Genomic DNA, 22,868 nt, shown 5'->3' with positions numbered 1-22,868 from the left:
AATATTGGACACATATAAAGTTGCGTTCGCGAACGATACAGAGTGGTATAGATTTGAAGAGCCGTTCAGAATTCATAATTTTTTTATTTATTTATTTACTTAATATTGACTCTTACACAATCCCCGGAGTGAAAGAAAATGGTCACAAAGTACAAGGAGAAAAATATATATAAAAACAAAACAGAAACACAATATTCTAAATAACAAATACAATCTCTAAATTACTAACTAATATAAAATTACTAAATTGACAGCAGGCATTAAGATGTCAAGTAAGACCCTGCTTCCTGACTTCAAAGCTTTTACTTATGAACTGTGCTACTGGTATAATAATGTTTTCATTCTGTAACAATTCCATAATTTTTTCTCTGCAGGTTTATTTTCAAATGCTGGGATCATATCCTTAGCTTTATTGAACAGATTGGTACGCAACTCATTATATTTGTTGCACTCCAGCAGAAAATGCATCTCATCCTTAATTAGACCTTTGTTACACATGTCACGAACCCTGTTTAATGGGATTTTTTTTTTAATGACAACCCATTTCAATTTTGAGACTATGGTCACTAAGACGAAATTTGGTAAGCACACTACGCAGTTGAAAGTTTTTTAGCTTGACTAAATATGGCTCAAGTTTTAAATCTGATTTGATTAGCCGATATGTTCTTAATTTGTTTTTCTCATTTGCTTTGGTGCGGTTATCATTATGGACCTCACCTTTCCATCTTGTTAGAAATGAATCCTTGATGCCCAAATCAATTTGTTTCATTTGTGCCGAGGTTAATTTATCACAGTTGTTAACTGAATGATATTGTTTAATAACGATGTTACTTCTAGATACATTTTGTACCATTTACTTTTAATGTTTTGGTTAACCACAAAAGCTTCCTTGAGTAACGCATTATTAGAATTCATGGCCCGACTGTAATATTTAATTATTTGTGTTTTTTTATAAATACGTCTAGGGGGTATCTGCCTAACTCGCTATACATGGCCATAATTGGTATGTGTTGTGACACCCCTAGTAGATACCGACAATAACTTAATTAGGTGATTTAGTGGAGAACTCATCATCACAACCATAAATGAGGATAGGTCTGATGAGTTTGTCAAAAAGGGAAATTGAAACTTTTATACTTAGGCCATCCTTAAACCTACCATTGGCACTAATGACTAGTCCCAGATAATTATAAGATTTAACTGTATCAAGTTCGATACCTCCAAGAAAAAATGTATCATTAATCAAACGTCTGTTTGATATATTGAAAATTAAAATTTTGGTTTTGTCAGTGTTGACAGAGAGCTTCCATGTTTTAGCATACAATGCCAAACTATCAAGACATGTCTGTAATCCCTGTTTAGTTTTAGAAAGTATCACAATATCATCGGCATAGAGTAGACAGCTGACATGTGAGTTTTCTAAATAAGGAGGATCACAGGTATTAAGATTGAAAATACTAGGCAGGCCATTTAAAAAAAGATTGAAGAGAGTTGGACTAAGATTACATCCCTGTTTAACACCAATACTGGACTGAAATTGTTTTGTTAAGCCTTTTTTACATTTTACTTTATTGTACATGTTTTTGATAGTTTTATACATTTTCCCTGTTATACCATATTTGATTAATTTTTTAAATAGACCATCATGCCAGACACTGTCAAAGGCCTTTCTAAGGTCAATAAAGCAGGCATATAATTTTTTTGATTTTTTAATATTTGTGTTATTTTGTTTATTGGCACACTCTGACTTACCACTGTAGAGATATTTATTTACCAGGCTTTTAGTATGAAAAGATTGTCTGTAGTTCAACAATCATGCCTGAATCCGAACTGTCGACCGGAGAAAATGTTATTAGAGTCTAAAAATGATGTCAGCCTAATATTTAGAATACTATTGAATAACTTGCCAAGACAGGTAGAGATGGCAATTCCCCTGTAGTTGGCCGGGTTATTTTTCGACCCAGATTTGTGGATTGTTACCAACAGGCCAGTGCTCCAAGAATGTGGATAGTTATTTGAACTATAAACAATATTAAAGAGTTTATGTATTGCATCTAATAAGTGATGTTCACCGTATTTTAACAATTCATTGCAAATTCTATCTTCTGCCGAAGCCTTGTTACTTTTAAGAAGTCTAATGGCTTTAGTTATTTCATTTTTTAAGATTGGTCTGTCTAAATGGGGGCTGCTACTTGTACTCTTTTCACTATTCTCCAGTTCATTCACAATCTCAGAGTTTGATGTGCTGCTATCAGTATTAAGTAGGTTCTTAAAGTAAACCAACCAATCACCAGATTGAACATTCCCATTATTATTACTGGGGTTTTCACCATTTATATCACGAAGAATCTTCGTTAACACTCATTGTGTCCCTAAACATTTTGACCACTCCTGTGCCAGTGACAAAAAACAATAAAAATGCGGTCGTTTTCCGGTCGGTAAAATAGTGCAGTCGGAAATTAAGCGATCGATTAAAAAGTAGGAAGTTGGGCGAAATGAGTACTGTAGTTCAAGTGATGTAAGCAGATTTCTAACTAGTACAATATTAATTCACTCACTGTTTACTATAGCCAGAACGCTGTACGTGTCTTCTCTTTCAGGATAGTTCTTCTGCCGATTTCTCGCAACTAACATGATTTTTTTATTTTGGATTTCAAGAAACTTAACATGAATCGTTATGGCATTCATAACACAACACCTTGCCATCTTACAACTTTTGAGTTGTCAGTTAACAAGGCCTTTCATAGTAGCATTTCTATGGGATTGACGTACTAGAATGAATGGGTTCAATTATCAGTGTACACTGATGACATCATTGACTGGCCCTCTAGAGGCGAACTGATGCTAGGCAAAGCGGAAGTTTGTCGTCTGCTTCATAGCCCGTTTTATACCAGATATTTGGGGCATTATGCAGCACATACATGTTGTTTTTATTGACAGAATTCATCCACAGATCTCAAATTTCATGTACAGAGTGACAAAAGCCACACCTCTGCTCCCCTTTAATACAAGAAAGCCATGCTAAATACATCTACATTGTATCAGCTTTCAAAAGAACCAGTTATGTACTTGTAAAGTATACAATCAGTGCCCTATTCTAAAACTCGTGTCGATTGGTCATTTAATTTGACGTTCACTTACAATTATGCAAATCATATTTTGCTAAAGTACGTTTCAAGTGTAGTAAAAAATACTGTAGTGTAGGAAGGACAAGTCATTGTTAATGATACAGTTCCCGTCCAAAATTTTGTGATCTGACATCAATTGATCAAGTCATTGAGATTAGATTAAGACCATTAATAGGAGATGGATTTGTAAAAAATTATGATTTAGTGCTTTTACACGAGAATTGGACATTGGGCAGTCATATTGAATCAAATTACAAAAATAATGTTCATGTTGATCTATTGGTATACTGTCTTTGTAAAAAATTTAAACAGAAATTGCATTGCATTGCATTCATGGGAAAGTAGGCATGGGTATCATGAAAAACGAAATGGCCACCAGTCAGCCATATTAGTTTGAATCACAGAAAAAATATGACATGCAACTACAACCCAATATGTATGATCATCATACCAACTTTGATCCAAATTGGCCTAGTCATCTCTGAGAAACAGCTCCGGACATGTAAAAATGACGATTTATAGTGCTTTCACATAAAAATTGGGCATCAGCCAGCCATATTAAATGGAATCACAAAAATAATGTTGGTGCAGATGTATCTCTTGGCATACTACCTTCGTACAAAATTTAAATAGAAATGTTCATTGCATTCAAGATAAAGTAGTATGGGTACCATGAAAAACAAAATGGCCGCCAGTCAGCCATATTTGTTCGAATCACGAAAAAAATATGACGTGCACCTATAACCCAATATGTATGATCATCATACCAAGTTTGATCCAAATCGGTCCAGTCATCTCCGTGAAACTGCTGCGGACACGTATAGGTATCAGAAATAGCAAATTTTACATCCATTTTGTAACGATCATAAAGTAACTTGACGCACATATGTAAGACATTATGTATTGTCTTCATGTAAAGTTTGAATGAAATCCATCAATGTGTGTCCGCGATATAGCTCCGGATGTACGTACGAACGGACAAACCCAAATTAATAGTCCCCGTTTTCGGACTTCGTCCGAACAGGGACTAAAAATAAATTAGTCTGCAAACGATGTCAGTATACCACATTTTATTTTGCACTTAAGTACCACTTCTCTGAATACAAATACCCACTGAATATAAAATTGACCCCACCCCTTGCATGTTCCTGATTACATCGATATGTGAATATTCTAAAATCTCCAATGAATTTCTTATATAGGTAAAGATTATCAGTTAAAATTATAACTCTTGGCATTGGATTCCATCCATCTGTCGCATTATCTCAAAAATTTCCCTAAACTTGGTACATGATGGTATACATATGCCCCATATTTGTTTTTCTATTCAGTTTCAAAATGGCAGACTGGTGGCCATATTTGTCGAAAAATAGCCTAAAAACCTACATTTTGTATGTGTAGAGCATTATCTCCAAGTTATGCTGGCTGATTCTATTCTCGCATGTTAACAGATGCACCAGAAATATATACCTCCCATTTTTCATATATTAATGTACAAGAACAGTGGGGGCTGTGACATTCTCCAATATTGACCCAAATTTGTATTCGTTTAATATATTGGCTGAATGAAAATTTTATTTAAGAAAGAGAATAGTTCTTGCTGTGGTCATAGGTGTGGGGAAAAAAGCACTGATCACCTCACTCTGATGTGATGATTTGATGCAACAGAATAGCGGTCACTAGAAATAACTTGAGGCAGATAAAGTCGTTCATTGCAGTCAACCCTGTGTATAGCAACCACCCAAGGTATTTTATGGACAGGTGGAGATTAAGTTGTGTATACAATTTTTCAGTTTAAGGGGCAATTTGTCAACAAGTATTTGAAGATAGAAAATAAATATATGTAGTGTAGCAACTAGTGTAAAACACTAAAACGAGTGCTATCAAGGTGACCACATTAAACAGGGTGGTCTTTACATGTGGATTGCATTACAATTGCACAAAGGTGGTCTTTATATAAAGGTAGTGACTTACACAGGTGGTCAACAAGGGGGAGATGTCATGTACTGGTGTGTTCTAGAAACACTGCATAGTGTTCACCACTCAGGCTTGGAGTAAACCCTTCCACTACCTCTGTAATCTCTTCTCAACATATAGGTACAAGTCAAATATAATAGTACACCATGTAATGTCTAGACAAGGTACTAGTCAGGTTGTTTTATCAAGAACATCCATAACTATAGTAACTCAGTTTGTTGTTCTATCACAAGTCAGGTGTAGATACAGTGAGAAGACCTGTTGGTTTGAGGCAATCAATTCCACCATGCATGACGCAAACTTTTGGAAAACCCAGCTTTACAAGTTGATTGGCAAACTGAAACAAAGAAACAACAAGAGAATAAATGGTTTCAGACAAATCTAGGATTAAGCATTATACTATATTTGCTCTATTGCTCTCTATGGCACTTTACTAAATGACAGAGATGTTTCTATGGTGAAAATCTAACCCCTTAATTTTAATAGAACAAATATGCTACTACTATGTAATCTATAAATCCTGTTTTCAAGTTAAAATGCAAATGAATGTGATATTTATGTAATTATTATTAATATTTATTTACATAATAACATGTGATTAATAATTCATGTTAGTCAAGTACATTTGCCATGTGAATCTGTAACAAATTTTGATATGTACAATACAAGCATAACAAAACTCAGGAAGCCTTACTCTCAAGTTAAACAAACTCTTTTGTAAGTAAAGTTACAGAACACACAAGAAATAAAAATATAAATCCAAATGAATGAATTATTTATGTCCAATGCAATGTACTATTATACAAATATGCCACATGACCACTACAATATACTATTATACAAATATGCCACATGACCACTACAATATACTATTATACAAATACGCCACATGACCACTACAATATACTATTATACAAATACGCCACATGACCACTACAATATACTATTATACAAATATGCCACATGACCACTACAATATACTATTATACAAATACGCCACATGACCACTACAATATACTATTATACAAATACACCACATGACCACTACAATATACTATTATACAAATACACCACATGACCACTACAATATACTATTATACAAATACGCCACATGACCACTACAATATACTATTATACAAATACGTCACATGACCACTACAATATACTATTATACAAATACGTCACATGACCACTACAATATACTATTATACAAATATGCCACATGACCACTACAATATACTATTATACAAATACACCACATGACCACTACAATATACTATTATACAAATACACCACATGACCACTACAATATACTATTATACAAATACACCACATGACCACTACAATATACTATTATACAAATACACCACATGACCACTACAATATACTATTATACAAATACACCACATGACCACTACAATATACTATTATACAAATACACCACATGACCACTACAATATACTATTACACAAATACACCACATGACCACTACAATATACTATTATACAAATACACCACATGACCACTACAATATACTATTATACAAATACACCACATGACCACTACAATATACTATTATACAAATACACTACATGACCACTACAATATACTATTATACAAATACACCACATGAACACTGCAATATACTATTATACAAATACACCACATGACCACTACAACATACTATTATACAAATACACCACATGACCACTACAATATACTATTATACAAATACACTACATGACCACTACAATATACTATTATACAAATACACCACATGACCACTACAATATACTATTATACAAATACACCACATGACCACTACAATATACTATTATACAAATACACCACATGACCACTACAATATACTATTATACAAATACACCACATGACCACTACAATATACTATTATACAAATACACCACATGACTACTACAATATACTATTATACAAATACACTACATGACCACTACAATATACTATTATATTCATTCAGTTACTTACATTTGGAGCATTCTTGCCTTTGTTTGCTACAATAGCAATAATTCTTCCTTTGTAACCATATAATGTAGTAACAGCAGGACAAGATACTAAGTCACCTTCTGGACTGAATGCTTGGTTGAACGGTATACTTATACTATTAGGGATATGACCTCGAATATAACTATTATCACAATTAAGGACGTATTAACCTTAAATGAAATTCAGTTCCGATGCTCTTAAATAAACAGTAGAAGTTCATAAACAAAATCTATACAAAGTGCTTACGAGTTTTCACATACATGATCTATTTCTATGTAATAATAATAATAATAATAATAATAATAATTAAATTCATATAAACTTGAGGATCAGGTCAAAACATATCAGGGACATCCATCTCGTAGAGTACCCACTCCGTATTATCTATACCTTTATTTTATTTTTTTATAAATATAGTGTTTGTTTTTTCTGTAATTTTCCCTGTTCTTATGACCAAGACCTTACAGTACAAGAATTATAGCACCCCCTCATAGTACATTTGTATATGTATACAACAAACTAGAGTGCATTGCAAAAGATACTCATCAGTTCCTCTCACATCCACCACCAGAATCTTAGGTTTGCTGATTTTGTTCTTTTTAGTAGGACTTCTACTTTCACTTGGTCCTTTTAATTCACATAGTTCTATAAGATCCTCTGCTGATATGCGTGGACACACTTCAGATTTTAACTCATCTAGTGACAGTGGCTCCCTCGACTGGGAAATGAACAATATATAGAGGATAATTAATTAAGTGTCGACTGTGAAATGAACAATATATAGAGGATAATTAATTAAGTGTTGACTGTGAAATGAACAATACATAGAGGATAATTAATTAAGTGTCGACTGTGAAATGAACAATATATAAAGGATAATTAATTAAGTGTCGACTGTGAAATGAACAATATATAAAGGATAATTAATTGTCGACTGTGAAATGAACAATATATAGAGGATAATTAATTAAGTGTCGACTGTGAAATGAACAATATATAGAGGATAATTAATTAAGTGTCGACTGTGAAATGAACAATACATAGAGGATAATTAATTAAGTGTTGACTGTGAAATGAACAATATATAAAGGATAATTAATTAAGTGTCGACTGGGAAATGAACAATATATAGAGGATAATTAATTAAGTGTTGACTGTGAAATGAACAATATATAGAGGATAATTAATTGTCGACTGTGAAATGAACAATATATAGAGGATAATTAATTAAGTGTTGACTGTGAAATGAACAATATATAGAGGATAATTAATTAAGTGTCGACTGTGAAATGAACAATATATAAAGGATAATTAAGTGTCAACTGTGAAATGAACAATATATAGAGGATAATTAATTAAGTGTTGACTGTGAAATGAACAATATATAGAGGATAATTAATTAAGTGTCGACTGTGAAGTGAACAATATATAAAGGATAATTAATTAAGTGTCGACTGTGAAATGAACAATATATAGAGGATAATTAATTAAGTGTCGACTGTGAAATGAACAATACATAGAGGATAATTAATTAAGTGTTGACTGTGAAATGAACAATATATAGAGGATAATTAATTAAGTGTCGACTGTGAAATGAACAATACATAGAGGATAATTAATTAAGTGTTGACTGTGAAATGAACAATATATAAAGGATAATTAATTAAGTGTCGACTGGGAAATGAACAATATATAGAGGATAATTAATTAAGTGTTGACTGTGAAATGAACAATATATAGAGGATAATTAATTGTCGACTGTGAAATGAACAATATATAGAGGATAATTAATTAAGTGTTGACTGTGAAATGAACAATATATAGAGGATAATTAATTAAGTGTCGACTGTGAAATGAACAATATATAAAGGATAATTAAGTGTCAACTGTGAAATGAACAATATATAGAGGATAATTAATTAAGTGTTGACTGTGAAATGAACAATATATAGAGGATAATTAATTAAGTGTCGACTGTGAAGTGAACAATATATAAAGGATAATTAATTAAGTGTCGACTGTGAAATGAACAATATATAGAGGATAATTAATTAAGTGTCGACTGTGAAATGAACAATACATAGAGGATAATTAATTAAGTGTTGACTGTGAAATGAACAATATATAAAGGATAATTAATTAAGTGTCGACTGTGAAATGAACAATATATAGAGGATAATTAATTAAGTGTCGACTGTGAAATGAACAATATATAGAGGATAATTAATTAAGTGTCGACTGTGAAATGAACAATACATAGAGGATAATTAATTAAGTGTTGACTGTGAAATGAACAATACATAGAGGATAATTAATTAAGTGTCGACTGTGAAATGAACAATATATAAAGGATAATTAATTAAGTGTCGACTGTGAAATGAACAATATATAGAGGATAATTAATTAAGTGTCGACTGTGAAATGAACAATATATAGAGGATAATTAATTAAGTGTCGACTCTGAAATGAACAATACATAGAGGATAATTAATTAAGTGTCGACTGTGAAATGAACAATATATAAAGGATAATTAATTAAGTGTCGACTGTGAAATGAACAATACATAGAGGATAATTAATTAAGTGTCGACTGTGAAGTGAACAATATATAAAGGATAATTAATTAAGTGTCGACTGTGAAATGAACAATATATAGAGGATAATTAATTAAGTGTCGACTGTGAAATGAACAATACATAGAGGATAATTAATTAAGTGTTGACTGTGAAATGAACAATATATAAAGGATAATTAAGTGTCGACAGTGAAATGAACAATACATAGAGGATAATTAATTAAGTGTTGACTGTGAAATGAACAATATATAAAGGATAATTAATTAAGTGTCGACTGTGAAATGAACAATACATAGAGGATAATTAATTAAGTGTCGACTGTGAAATGAACAATATATAAAGGATAATTAATTAAATGTCGACTGTGAAATGAACAATACATAGAGGATAATTAAGTGTCGACTGTGAAATGAACAATATATAAAGGATAATTAATTAAGTGTCGACTGTGAAATGAACAATATATAGAGGATAATTAATTAAGTGTTGACCGTGAAATGAACAATATATAGAGGATAATTAATTAAGTGTTGACTGTGAAATGAACAATATATAGAGGATAATTAATTAAGTGTCGACTGTGAAATGAACAATATATAGAGGATAATTAATTGTCGACTGTGAAATGAACAATTGTGTGTGTGAAGTTTGAACTCGATCAATCCAGGCATGTCTCAGATACGGATCCAGAACTGAATTCTTTAAAACAAAATGGCTGCCAGTCGGCCATTTCGAACCCGATCCAAAAAAAAAAAATGACGTGCATCAAGGTCCTATTATGTTTAATGTATGTACCAAATTTGAACAAAATCCGTCCATGCATGACTGAGATCCGGTTCCGGAATTCTGAAAATACATGATTTTGATGCATTTTCGGCCTTAAAATGGCCATCATTCAGCTATTGTTAAGCGGATCATGAAACAAATGCACTTATCTATTTGTGACATGATGTACCATGTGTGTGTGAAGTTTGAACTTGATCAATCCAGACATGTCTCGGATACGGATCCAGAACTGAATTCTTTTAAACAAAATGGCCGCCAGTCGGCCATTTCGAACTTGATCTGAAAAAAAAAATGACGTGCATCAAGGTCCTATTATGTTTAATGTATGTACCAAATTTGAACAAAATCCGTCCATGCATGACTGAGATCCGGTTCCGGAATTCTGAAAATACATGATTTTGATGCATTTTCGGCCTTAAAATGGCCATCATTCAGCTATTGTTAAGCGGATCATGAAACAAATGCACTTATCTATTTGTGACATGATGTACCATGTGTGTGTGAAGTTTGAACTTGATCAATCCAGACATGTCTCGGATACGGATCCAGAACTGAATTCTTTTAAACAAAATGGCCGCCAGTCGGCCATTTCGAACTTGATCTGAAAAAAAAAATGACGTGCATCAAGGTTCTATTATGTTTAATGTATGTACCAAATTTGAACAAAATCCGTCCATGCATAACTGAGATCTGGGTCCGGAATGGTGAAAATGTGTGATTTCAATGCATTTTCGGCCTTAAAGCGGCCGCCATTTGGCTATCGTTAATGAGATCATGAAACAAATGCACATACACATTTGTGACATGATGTACCTTGTGTGTGTGAAGTTTGAACTCGATCAATCCAGGCATGTCTCAGATACGGATCCAGAACTGAATTCTTTAAAACAAAATGGCCTCCAGTCGGCCATTTCAAACCTGATCCAAAAAACAAAATGACGTGCATCAAGGTCCTATTATGTTTAATGTATGTACCAAATTTGAACAAAATCTGTCCATGCATAACTGAGATCCAGGTCTGGAATGGTGAAAATGTGCGATTTTGATGCATTTTCGGCCCTAAAATGGGCGCTATTCGGCTATCGTTAATCAGATCATGAAAAAAATGCATGTGCATATGTCCCATATAATGTGTGATGTATGAGTGAAGTTTGAACTTAATCAGTCCATGCATTTTTGAGATACAGGTGATCACGGACGCACGGACACACACAGGGCAAAACATAAGTCCCCGTTTTCAGACTACATCCAATCGGGGACTAATAATTAATTAAGTGTCGACTGTGAAATGAACAATATATAGAGGATGATTAATTAAGTGTCGACTGTGAAATGAAAAATATATAGAGGATAATTAATTAAGTATTCACAAAGTTTGCTGTTGTGGTGATATCTTGGAACCTAGAATCAGTCACATGTGATATTTATTGTGTTTTGTACAGTTTGTGATAAATCTTACTCATCATAACCTAGAAATCAAATTTAGAAAACACTCTTGAATAAAGTAAAGTAGACTTGAGTGATTACTACAATTAAAATTATGTTTGATTTGCTGATTATACCCACAACCTAAAAAATAAACTGACTTTATCATTTTTCAGGGCTATCGCAATCATTTGGAGGTGTTTTGCATGAAATACAAAGTGGGAATATAACTTTAACAAGGTAGAACTGGTAATGTTGAGGCTGTGTATGGGTATGGTAGGTGTTATTCATACATATGCATTTTAAGAAAACAAAGATATTTTAATATTTATTTAATATACAGAGATTGATTCAGCAAACTCAGTAGACACCTTTAGAGAATGCCATCATTATCGGTACACACAGTATGGTGTCATTCAATCAATACTTACAAGTTCTGACTTTGGTAAATCATGATAATCCGTGCTGTAGTAAGAAACATTACGGGCACTGTGACTGAGTTTAATAGATTGACCATTCACCTTCTGTGGTATGGCATGCTGTCGAAATGTAGCACTTTTTGGCGTGCTGCAAAAAATACGGATGGAATCTCTTACGCATCTCTCAATGTCGATTTCTGTGAAGGTAATACAATGAGAGGAGTTAACAAGTTTCTATAGCAAGGATACCATTTTTTTCACCACCAGTTCTGCACTTTACTTTACAAAAATAACAAAGTTTTGAGTAAAAACTGAAAATTTACTCAAATTTTGTCTGTTAGTTTCAAAATAGGGTTCAGAAATATTGAAGAATATAAGAAATCAAAGAAAGCTTAGAAAGAACTCCCATGTGCTGAGAGTATTGGAGACACATTAAATATAATTCGAAATTACTTAGCTGAAAACTAATCATGCAAATCAGAAATTAATATGAACAGATTTGAGTGTAAAACTAATGAGGTCTGCACAATGTAACAGAAAATCTATGTTTCCAAGTTTAATTGAAATGTGATTAGAACCAAAAAATTATGAATTATTATGCTTATTAGGGAATTAATATGAACAGATTTTTACCCCAAACTAATTAGGTTTGTACATTGTCCTAGAGCATCTTTGTACTAAGTTTCATTGAAATGGAATAATTAGTACTTTAGATATCAGCGTGAAAGCTGATTAATTAATATGTACAGATTTTAACCCACAATTATCCAGGTCTGTCTATTGTCCTACAGCATCCATGTACATTCATTGATATGTGATGTTTAGTACCTGAGATATCAGTGTGAAAGTTGGTTAATTATGCAAATTAGATGATTAATATGCACAAATATTTACCGGAAACTAATTGGGTCTGCATAATTCTAGATTCATTGAAATGTGATGATTAGTACTTTAGATATCAGTAGAAAAGCTGCAAATTAATTATGCAAATTAGTTAATTAATATGCACAATTATTTACCCTAAAACTAATCAGGTCTCTGCATAGTCCTAAAGGCTCTATGTACCAAGTTTCATTGAAATGCAATGATTAGTACTTGAGATACCCGTGGAAAAGCTGAAAAATAACTAATTATGCAAATTAGGTGATTAATATGCACAAATATTTATCGGAAACAATCAATCTCTGCATAGTCCTTGAGTAGGTAAGTACCAAGTTTCATTGAAATGTAATGGTCACTACTTATATCAAATGCTGAAAATTAATTAATTATGCAAATTAGATAATTAATATGTACTGATATTACCATAAAAACTATCAGGTCTGTGCAGTACCATATGACATCTATGTACCAAGTTTCATTGAAATGTGATGATTAGTACTTATATCAAATGCTGAAAATTAATTAATTATGCAAATTAGGTAATTAATATGTACTGATATTACCATAAAAACTATCAGGTCTGTGCAGTGTCATATGACAACTATGTACCAAGTTTCATTGAAATGTGATGATTAGTACTTGAGATATCAGTGGAAAAACCGAAAATTGACTAATCATTATGCAAATTAGGTAATTAGTATCCACGGATTATTACCAAAAACTAATCAAAACCTAGCATTAGTTCAGAGCATGTATGTACAAAGTTTCATCAAAATCCAATGAGTGGTTGTTTAGATATCAGTGGAACAATCATGGAACAGCTAAAAATCAGCTAATTATCATGCAAATTAGGTAATTAATATGCACGGATTTTTACCAAAAACTAATCAAATCTGCGCATATGTTCAGAGCATCTATGTACCAAGTTTCATCAAAATCCAATGAGTGGTTCTTTAGATATCAGTGGAACAGTCATAGAACAGCTAAAAATTAGCTAATTATCATGCAAATTAGGTAATTAACGAGCATGGATTTTTACCAAAACATAATCAAATCTGCGCATTGGCCCAGAACATCTATGCACCAAGTTTCATCAAAAACCGATGTATGATTCTTGAGATAGCAGTGGAACACACATACACACATACACACATACACACGCACACAGAAACAGACACAGACACACTAACTGCAAAGACTCCCATTATGTGCTTCGCACATGGGAGTCAAAAAGTGCCGACAAATATAGATGAGAAAGTCTGGTAGTGAAAAGGTTAATTTTGGTACAAGTACATATTACAAATTAATCCAAAAAAAACATAACTGTTAAGGGATCTCTTAAGGCCACCAATATTGCAAGATTTCCTTGGCCACATTTTTTGCAGCTGATCTATGAATTAAAACTCACCAGGCATATCGGAGAAAAGCAAAATACATTCATTAAACCCTGATGCAAGTAGACTATCTCTCAGTTGTTGTAAAATAGCAACACCAATGCAGAGAGGAAATGAGGAGTTGCCAAGCAACAGGGTGTCCCAGAGATGAACTATCTTATGGAGAGGAAACACATCTACAAAATATTAAAGAAAAAAAAGTGTCAAATCAATATACACATTTCATCACATACTTTTTTTAGGAAAATACAGTACATTATAAAAATATAAACATATGTGACTACCAATAATGCAGTCAACTACCACTAAATGCAGTTAACTACCAGTGGCACACTTAATTACCAATAATGCAGGTAACTACCACTAAATGCAAATAACTACCAATAGCACACTTAATTACCAATAAATGCAGTTAACTACCAATAGCACACTCAATTACCAATAAGGCAGTCAACTACCACTAAATGCAGTTAACTACCAATGGCACACTTAATTACCAATAAGGCAGTCAACTACCACTAAATGCAGTTAACTACCAATGGCACACTTAATTACCAATAAATGCAGTTAACTACCAATGGCACACTTAATTATCAATAAGGCAGTCAACTACCACTAAATGCAGTTAACTACCAATGGCACACTTAATTACCAATACGGCAGTCAACTACCACTAAATGCAATTAACTACCAATGGCACACTTAATTACTAATAAGGCAATCAACTACCACTAAATGCAGTTAACTACCAATGGCACACTTAATTACCAATAAGGCAGTCAACTACCACTAAATGCAGTTAACTACCAATGGCACACTTAATTACCAATAATGCATTTAACACATCACATGCTGGCTGATCATGAAGGATGATTTTTGGTGATGTGTTAAATGCATTATTGGTAACTAAGTATTTAATAATGTACTTAACTACCAACAATTCAATTAGCTACTAATAATAAGGTCTAGTGAGCTGGAACTATAAGATATACTTACGTGCAAACATTGTTAGAAACCATGGGATAGCATAAAGTTCTGGTATGAAGCCAATACTGTCCATCTGATTACTAAGCTCTGGATCATGAAATGCGATTAAATGACTGAAAACTGACAAATATTCTGATGAAAGAACAAAAAAACATAATATAAACATAACACACTGAAACATTTGTATCTGAATTGTGCCTTGAGCCATAGTTTTTTTTGGAGATGACTTAAAAAATTAAACTCAAAAACTTAATGCAAAACAATATTTTATTCTTAAAGACAGGATTTAATTTTAGTAATGAAGCCCTGCACAAAATGTCTGTGAATAATTACATTGAGATATTTCCCATGAAACAATGCTACCATACGCTATAAACCACTGACTGGTTCTCACTGGGTATTGTACATCAAATTTTTGTAAACTCAGAATAGAGACCCCATATTTTATTAATCCTTCTAACATGAAAGTTACATATAATCGATATAATAATAATAATGAATTTATTGCATCCTTAGAAATAATTTCCATTGGTTGAACAGCAATAAAATGTTAGTAATAAAGTACAATACATATAAAATTAAAGTAAAAGTAAAATGTCAGTTATTGATATTTCTGATTTCAAATATTTTGTATAAGTATTCACCAACTTGTCTTATTAGTACGTCTTGTCTTGAACTCATAATATATTTAAATATCTGGTTATCACTTTTCAATTCTTCTGGAATACTGATATTATTAAATAGCTTTTGTCTTTCCGTTTGGTACCTAAGACATTCCATGAAGAAATGTTCTTCATTTTCAATTTTGATCTGGGAACATTGCTTACAGATTCTGTCTTCTAAAGGTATTTTGGGTTGGGTATGTCTACCCTTCTCAATTTCTAATACATGACTGCTTATTCTGAAACGAGTCAATAAGATTTTATGTTTCAGATTACATAAAAGCAAATATGGTTCAAAAGTGTATGAGTCTTTAAACTTTATATACGTTCTCAGTTTTCTATTATCATTTGTTACACTCAACTTCCAGAACTCTACATACCTTTGTTGGATGTTGTTTCGTATGTTTTTTATTTTACTGTGTGGTAATTTTTGAGGTATGACAGACGAGGACAAGTTTGTAATATTTTCGGAGACCATGTTTTTTACTGATGAAAACCAATTTAAATTTTGTTGTTTTTGTTCTTCAAAGGCTTGTTTTGTAATATTACTGTCTGGTAAGACACTAATACGATACCAGTATTTAATAAGATTTTCCTGAATATCTATAAGTAATGGGAATTTACCAAGTTCAGCTCTGCATGCTGCATTTGAGGAGAATTTACTCACACCTAGTATTTGTTTGCAGAATTTCAAATGTAACTGTTCAATTGGTGTTTTGTCCCATCTATTATTGTCTAGTATGTCATGTCCCCAAGTTGTTGATCCATATAACAAAATTGGTTTAATACATATCTGAAAAAGGTGCATAAATGTTCTACAGTCAGTCTCTCTTGGCATTGCTTTCAACAGTGCATACATTGCTCTAGTAGCTTTGTTTGTTAAACATTGTCTTGTTTCTTGGAACTTTCCATTTGATTGTAAAGTTATACCTAAATAAATATAAGAATTGACACAACTTATATTTTGTTCTTGGAATTGAAATAACTCTCTCTTTCTCATTGTTCCCTTTTTGAAAATCATAACTTTGGTTTTATTAAGATTTACCTGGAGTTTCCATTTGTGGCAGTATTCAGATAGTTTATTTAATGCATTTTGCAAACCTAATTGTGTTGTTGAAATCAATACTAGGTCATCTGCATAAAATAGAGAGTTAATTTTATAATTATTTAATGTTACCTGGTTTACTGAATCTTTTAATGTGTCATTCAAGTCATTAACATAAAGATTAAAAAGCATTGGACTTATAGTACATCCCTGTCTCACACCCTTATTTGTATTAAATATTGGAGATATTTTTTTGCCAAAGCGAATACATGTTTTAGTATTGTTATACATGTTTTTAATCAAATGATAAAGTTTCCCATCAATTCCGTTCTTTAATAATTTATAAAATAAACCATCCCTCCAAACCGTATCGAAAGCCTTGCGGAAATCTACAAAGCATGTATATAGTTTAACATTTTGGTTCAGGTATTTATTAACTATTGTTTTTAGAGTAAAAATGTGATCAGTGGTCTGATAACCTTTTCTAAACCCAGCCTGATTGTTATTTATAATATTATGCTTCTCTGAAAAATCACATAACCTATTATTGACTAAATTACAGAACACTTTGCCTATACAACTGGAAACTGCTACCCCCCTATAATTAAATATGTAAATATCAAAAACATTACATAATTTTTAGTTATGAGTCCTATTTCATAAACTAATGGTGACATCAATTCAATTGACATTCATTAACGTCGTCACAATTCAAATTAATTTCACTATAAAATCTACAATGTGAACATTTCTTAATATATAGGATTCTATTCAAAGCAGATTGTTACCTTGTATGACTGGAGAGTTGTCTTTCAAGAAAAATTTGTTCAAATATTTTGGGATGAAGTTAGCAAGACAGCAAAATGCTACCGCTGAAAAAGAATAAAGAACATCAAAAGACAATGTTTCACAAAATAGGGTTACCCCCGGTACATTGTAATAGAAGCTGTAATAGAAGTGCATCTTCAAATGGTTTGTTGTCATGGTAATTTTACATTCTGTGATTATACATTTAGCTTTATTTGATGGACTAGATATTTACGATTACCTCCCTTGTAGACTTAATCTTTTATTGGATTAATGCTAGAAGCCATAACAGCTTGTTGTAATTCAGACCAAATGTGAATGTTTGTGAATTGTAGCATATCTAAACACTATTCAAAATCATTAGTACATGAAATTGATTAGCAATAATTGAATGTGATAAAAAATAGTGTGCATGTAAAATTTTGTAGAAACAAACAATGTATTTTTAATATGTATGTTATATTCATGCAAACTTTTCTCCTGAGAAATTAAGTGGTATACAGTATGTTCCATAGGACTATAACACAAAAACTAATAACAAAAAAAGGCTTTTATAAAATTACATGCACTTCTAATATGGCCCATATATTACATATTTTGAATCATAAAGTTGAGCATTACTATTAAAATAATACTTATACTTACCCTCATTGTTGAAATTGAGTGACAGGAATGGGGCACAGAGCGAGTCAAGTCCCTGCCAGTATACTAGATATGGATTTGACACGACCCACGCTTTGAGAATTCGTTTAAACTTAGCATGTGCCTCTGGCGATGATAATAACTCATTGTACTGATGACATCGTGGAATATCGACTTCTATTTGTCTGTCCGTTATTGTAGGAGTCTCTTTGTCGATGGAATCGTACCTGCCTTGTACATCACCCTTGAACGTAAATAAAAATAGGTAACGAATATATTTTATGATAAATGGTGTAAAAGTTTGCATATTTTGAATAATTGTTTTGAATAACTCTCATTTTCAGTAGTCATTAATTTATATTAGAAACTAATACTGATTCGATCACAAATTTTAATAGCCATGAATTGTAAGAAGAACATTCCATAAACACAGTTTACCCTATAACAAAGCGGCATGGAAAATTTGTATTGTAACTAAAGTAATTTATTTCCATTTTTACTACCCTACCCTACAACAATGCTGTATGGTAAATTTGTACTGTAACCAAAGTAATTTATTTCCATTTTTACTACCCTACCCTACAACAATGCTGTATACGTATGGTAAATTTGTATTGTAACCAAAGTAATCTATTTCCATTTTTACTACCCTACCCTACAACAATGCTGTATGGTAAATTTGTATTGTAACCAAAGTAATTTATTTCCATTTTTACTACCCAACCCTACAACAATGCTGTATGGTAAATTTGTACTGTAACCAAAGTAATCTATTTCCATTTTTACTACCCTACCCTACAACAATGCTGTATGGTAAATTTGTACTGTAACCAAAGTAATCTATTTCCATTTTTACTACCCTACCCTACAACAATGCTGTATGGTAAATTTGTATTGTAACCAAAGTAATTTATTTCCATTTTTACTACCCTACCCTACAACAATGCTGTATGGTAAATTTGTATTGTAACCAAAGTAATTTATTTCCATTTTTACTACCCTACCCTACAACAATGCTGTATGGTAAATTTGTATTGTAACCAAAGTAATTTATTTCCATTTTTACTACCCTACCCTACAACAATGCTGTATGGTAAATTTGTATTGTAACCAAAGTAATTTATTTCCATTTTTACTACCCTACCCTACAACAATGCTGTATGGTAAATTTGTATTGTAACCAAAGTAATTTATTTCCATTTTTACTACCCTACCCTACAACAATGCTGTATGGTAAATTTGTATTGTAACCAAAGTAATTTATTTCCATTTTTACTACCCTACCCTACAACAATGCTGTATGGTAAATTTGTATTGTAACCAAAGTAATTTATTTCCATTTTTACTACCCTACCCTACAACAATGCTGTATGGTAAATTTGTATTGTAACCAAAGTAATTTATTTCCATTTTTACTACCCTACCCTACAACAATGCTGTATGGTAAATTTGTATTGTAACCAAAGTAATTTATTTCCATTTTTACTACCCTACCCTACAACAATGCTGTATGGTAAATTTGTATTGTAACCAAAGTAATTTATTTCCATTTTTACTACCCAACCCGACAACAATGCTGTATGGTAAATATGTATTGTAACCAAAGTAATTTATTTCCATTTTTACTACCCTACCCTACAACAATGCTGTATGGTAAATTTGTATTGTAACCAAAGTAATTTATTTCCATTTTTACTACCCTACCCTACAACAATGCTGTATGGTAAATTTGTACTGTAACCAAAGTAATTTATTTCCATTTTTACTACCCAACCCTACAACAATGCTGTATGGTAAATTTGTATTGTAACCAAAGTAATTTATTTCCATTTTTACTACCCTACCCTACAACAATGCTGTATGGTAAATTTGTATTGTAACCAAAGTAATTTATTTCCATTTTTACTACCCAACCCTACAACAATGCTGTATGGTAAATTTGTATTGTAACCAAAGTAATTTATTTCCATTTTTACTACCCTACCCTACAACAATGCTGTATGGTAAATTTGTATTGTAACCAAAGTAATTTATTTCCATTTTTACTACCCAACCCTACAACAATGCTGTATGGTAAATTTGTATTGTAACCAAAGTAATCTATTTCCATTTTTAACCCAACCCTACAACAATGCTGTATGGTAAATTTGTATTGTAACCAAAGTAATCTATTTCCATTTTTACTACCCTACCCTACAACAATGCTGTATGGTAAATTTGTATTGTAACCAAAGTAATTTATTTCCATTTTTACTACCCTACCCTACAACAATGCTGTATGGTAAATTTGTATTGTAACCAAAGTAATCTATTTCCATTTTTACTACCCTACCCTACAACAATGCTGTATGGTAAATTTGTATTGTAACCAAAGTAATTTATTTCCATTTTTACTACCCTACCCTACAACAATGCTGTATGGTAAATTTGTATTGTAACCAAAGTAATCTATTTCCATTTTTAACCCAACCCTACAACAATGCTGTATGGTAAATTTGTATTGTAACCAAAGTAATTTATTTCCATTTTTACTACCCTACCCTACAACAATGCTGTATGGTAAATTTGTATTGTAACCAAAGTAATCTATTTCCATTTTTACTACCCTACCCTACAACAATGCTGTATGGTAAATTTGTATTGTAACCAAAGTAATTTATTTCCATTTTTACTACCCTACCCTACAACAATGCTGTATGGTAAATTTGTATTGTAACCAAAGTAATTTATTTCCATTTTTACTACCCAACCCTACAACAATGCTGTATGGTAAATTTGTACTGTAACCAAAGTAATCTATTTCCATTTTTACTACCCTACCCTACAACAATGCTGTATGGTAAATTTGTACTGTAACCAAAGTAATCTATTTCCATTTTTACTACCCTACCCTACAACAATGCTGTATGGTAAATTTGTATTGTAACCAAAGTAATTTATTTCCATTTTTACTACCCTACCCTACAACAATGCTGTATGGTAAATTTGTATTGTAACCAAAGTAATTTATTTCCATTTTTACTACCCTACCCTACAACAATGCTGTATGGTAAATTTGTATTGTAACCAAAGTAATTTATTTCCATTTTTACTACCCTACCCTACAACAATGCTGTATGGTAAATTTGTATTGTAACCAAAGTAATTTATTTCCATTTTTACTACCCTACCCTACAACAATGCTGTATGGTAAATTTGTATTGTAACCAAAGTAATTTATTTCCATTTTTACTACCCTACCCTACAACAATGCTGTATGGTAAATTTGTATTGTAACCAAAGTAATTTATTTCCATTTTTACTACCCTACCCTACAACAATGCTGTATGGTAAATTTGTATTGTAACCAAAGTAATTTATTTCCATTTTTACTACCCTACCCTACAACAATGCTGTATGGTAAATTTGTATTGTAACCAAAGTAATTTATTTCCATTTTTACTACCCTACCCTACAACAATGCTGTATGGTAAATTTGTATTGTAACCAAAGTAATTTATTTCCATTTTTACTACCCTACCCTACAACAATGCTGTATGGTAAATTTGTATTGTAACCAAAGTAATTTATTTCCATTTTTACTACCCAACCCGACAACAATGCTGTATGGTAAATATGTATTGTAACCAAAGTAATTTATTTCCATTTTTACTACCCTACCCTACAACAATGCTGTATGGTAAATTTGTATTGTAACCAAAGTAATTTATTTCCATTTTTACTACCCTACCCTACAACAATGCTGTATGGTAAATTTGTACTGTAACCAAAGTAATTTATTTCCATTTTTACTACCCAACCCTACAACAATGCTGTATGGTAAATTTGTATTGTAACCAAAGTAATTTATTTCCATTTTTACTACCCTACCCTACAACAATGCTGTATGGTAAATTTGTATTGTAACCAAAGTAATTTATTTCCATTTTTACTACCCAACCCTACAACAATGCTGTATGGTAAATTTGTATTGTAACCAAAGTAATTTATTTCCATTTTTACTACCCTACCCTACAACAATGCTGTATGGTAAATTTGTATTGTAACCAAAGTAATTTATTTCCATTTTTACTACCCAACCCTACAACAATGCTGTATGGTAAATTTGTATTGTAA

The 22,868-nt window shown here is 31.9% G+C and overlaps 1 protein-coding gene across 2 annotated transcripts in view; it reads right to left on the bottom strand.

The window, feature by feature from the left end:
- Positions 1–4,183: 4,183 nt before the first annotated feature.
- Positions 4,184–22,868, bottom strand: part of LOC102801784 (TBC domain-containing protein kinase-like protein) — an 81,011-nt gene continuing 62,326 nt past the window's right edge. Inside the window, exons 13-20 of one of the 2 annotated variants that reach the window (XM_085498135.1) lie at positions 18,756–18,996; positions 18,092–18,175; positions 15,606–15,728; positions 14,624–14,785; positions 12,346–12,530; positions 7,670–7,845; positions 7,110–7,269; positions 4,184–5,442 (exon numbers count right to left, since the gene is read on the bottom strand). In XM_085498135.1, coding sequence (XP_085354261.1) covers positions 5,332–5,442; positions 7,110–7,269; positions 7,670–7,845; positions 12,346–12,530; positions 14,624–14,785; positions 15,606–15,728; positions 18,092–18,175; positions 18,756–18,996 — 1,242 coding nt within the window. In that variant the 3' untranslated portion in view covers positions 4,184–5,331. The remainder of the gene's footprint in view (positions 5,443–7,109; positions 7,270–7,669; positions 7,846–12,345; positions 12,531–14,623; positions 14,786–15,605; positions 15,729–18,091; positions 18,176–18,755; positions 18,997–22,868) is intronic. The other variant, XM_085498136.1, reaches the window with a different exon arrangement.

Source organism: Saccoglossus kowalevskii, chromosome 4, assembly GCF_978046115.1.
Source record: "Saccoglossus kowalevskii chromosome 4, keSacKowa6.1, whole genome shotgun sequence".
In the NCBI taxonomy this organism is placed as follows: domain Eukaryota; kingdom Metazoa; phylum Hemichordata; class Enteropneusta; family Harrimaniidae; genus Saccoglossus; species Saccoglossus kowalevskii.
The sequence above is the reverse complement of the archived record's forward strand: the minus strand, read 5'-3'. Positions and strand labels throughout refer to the sequence as shown.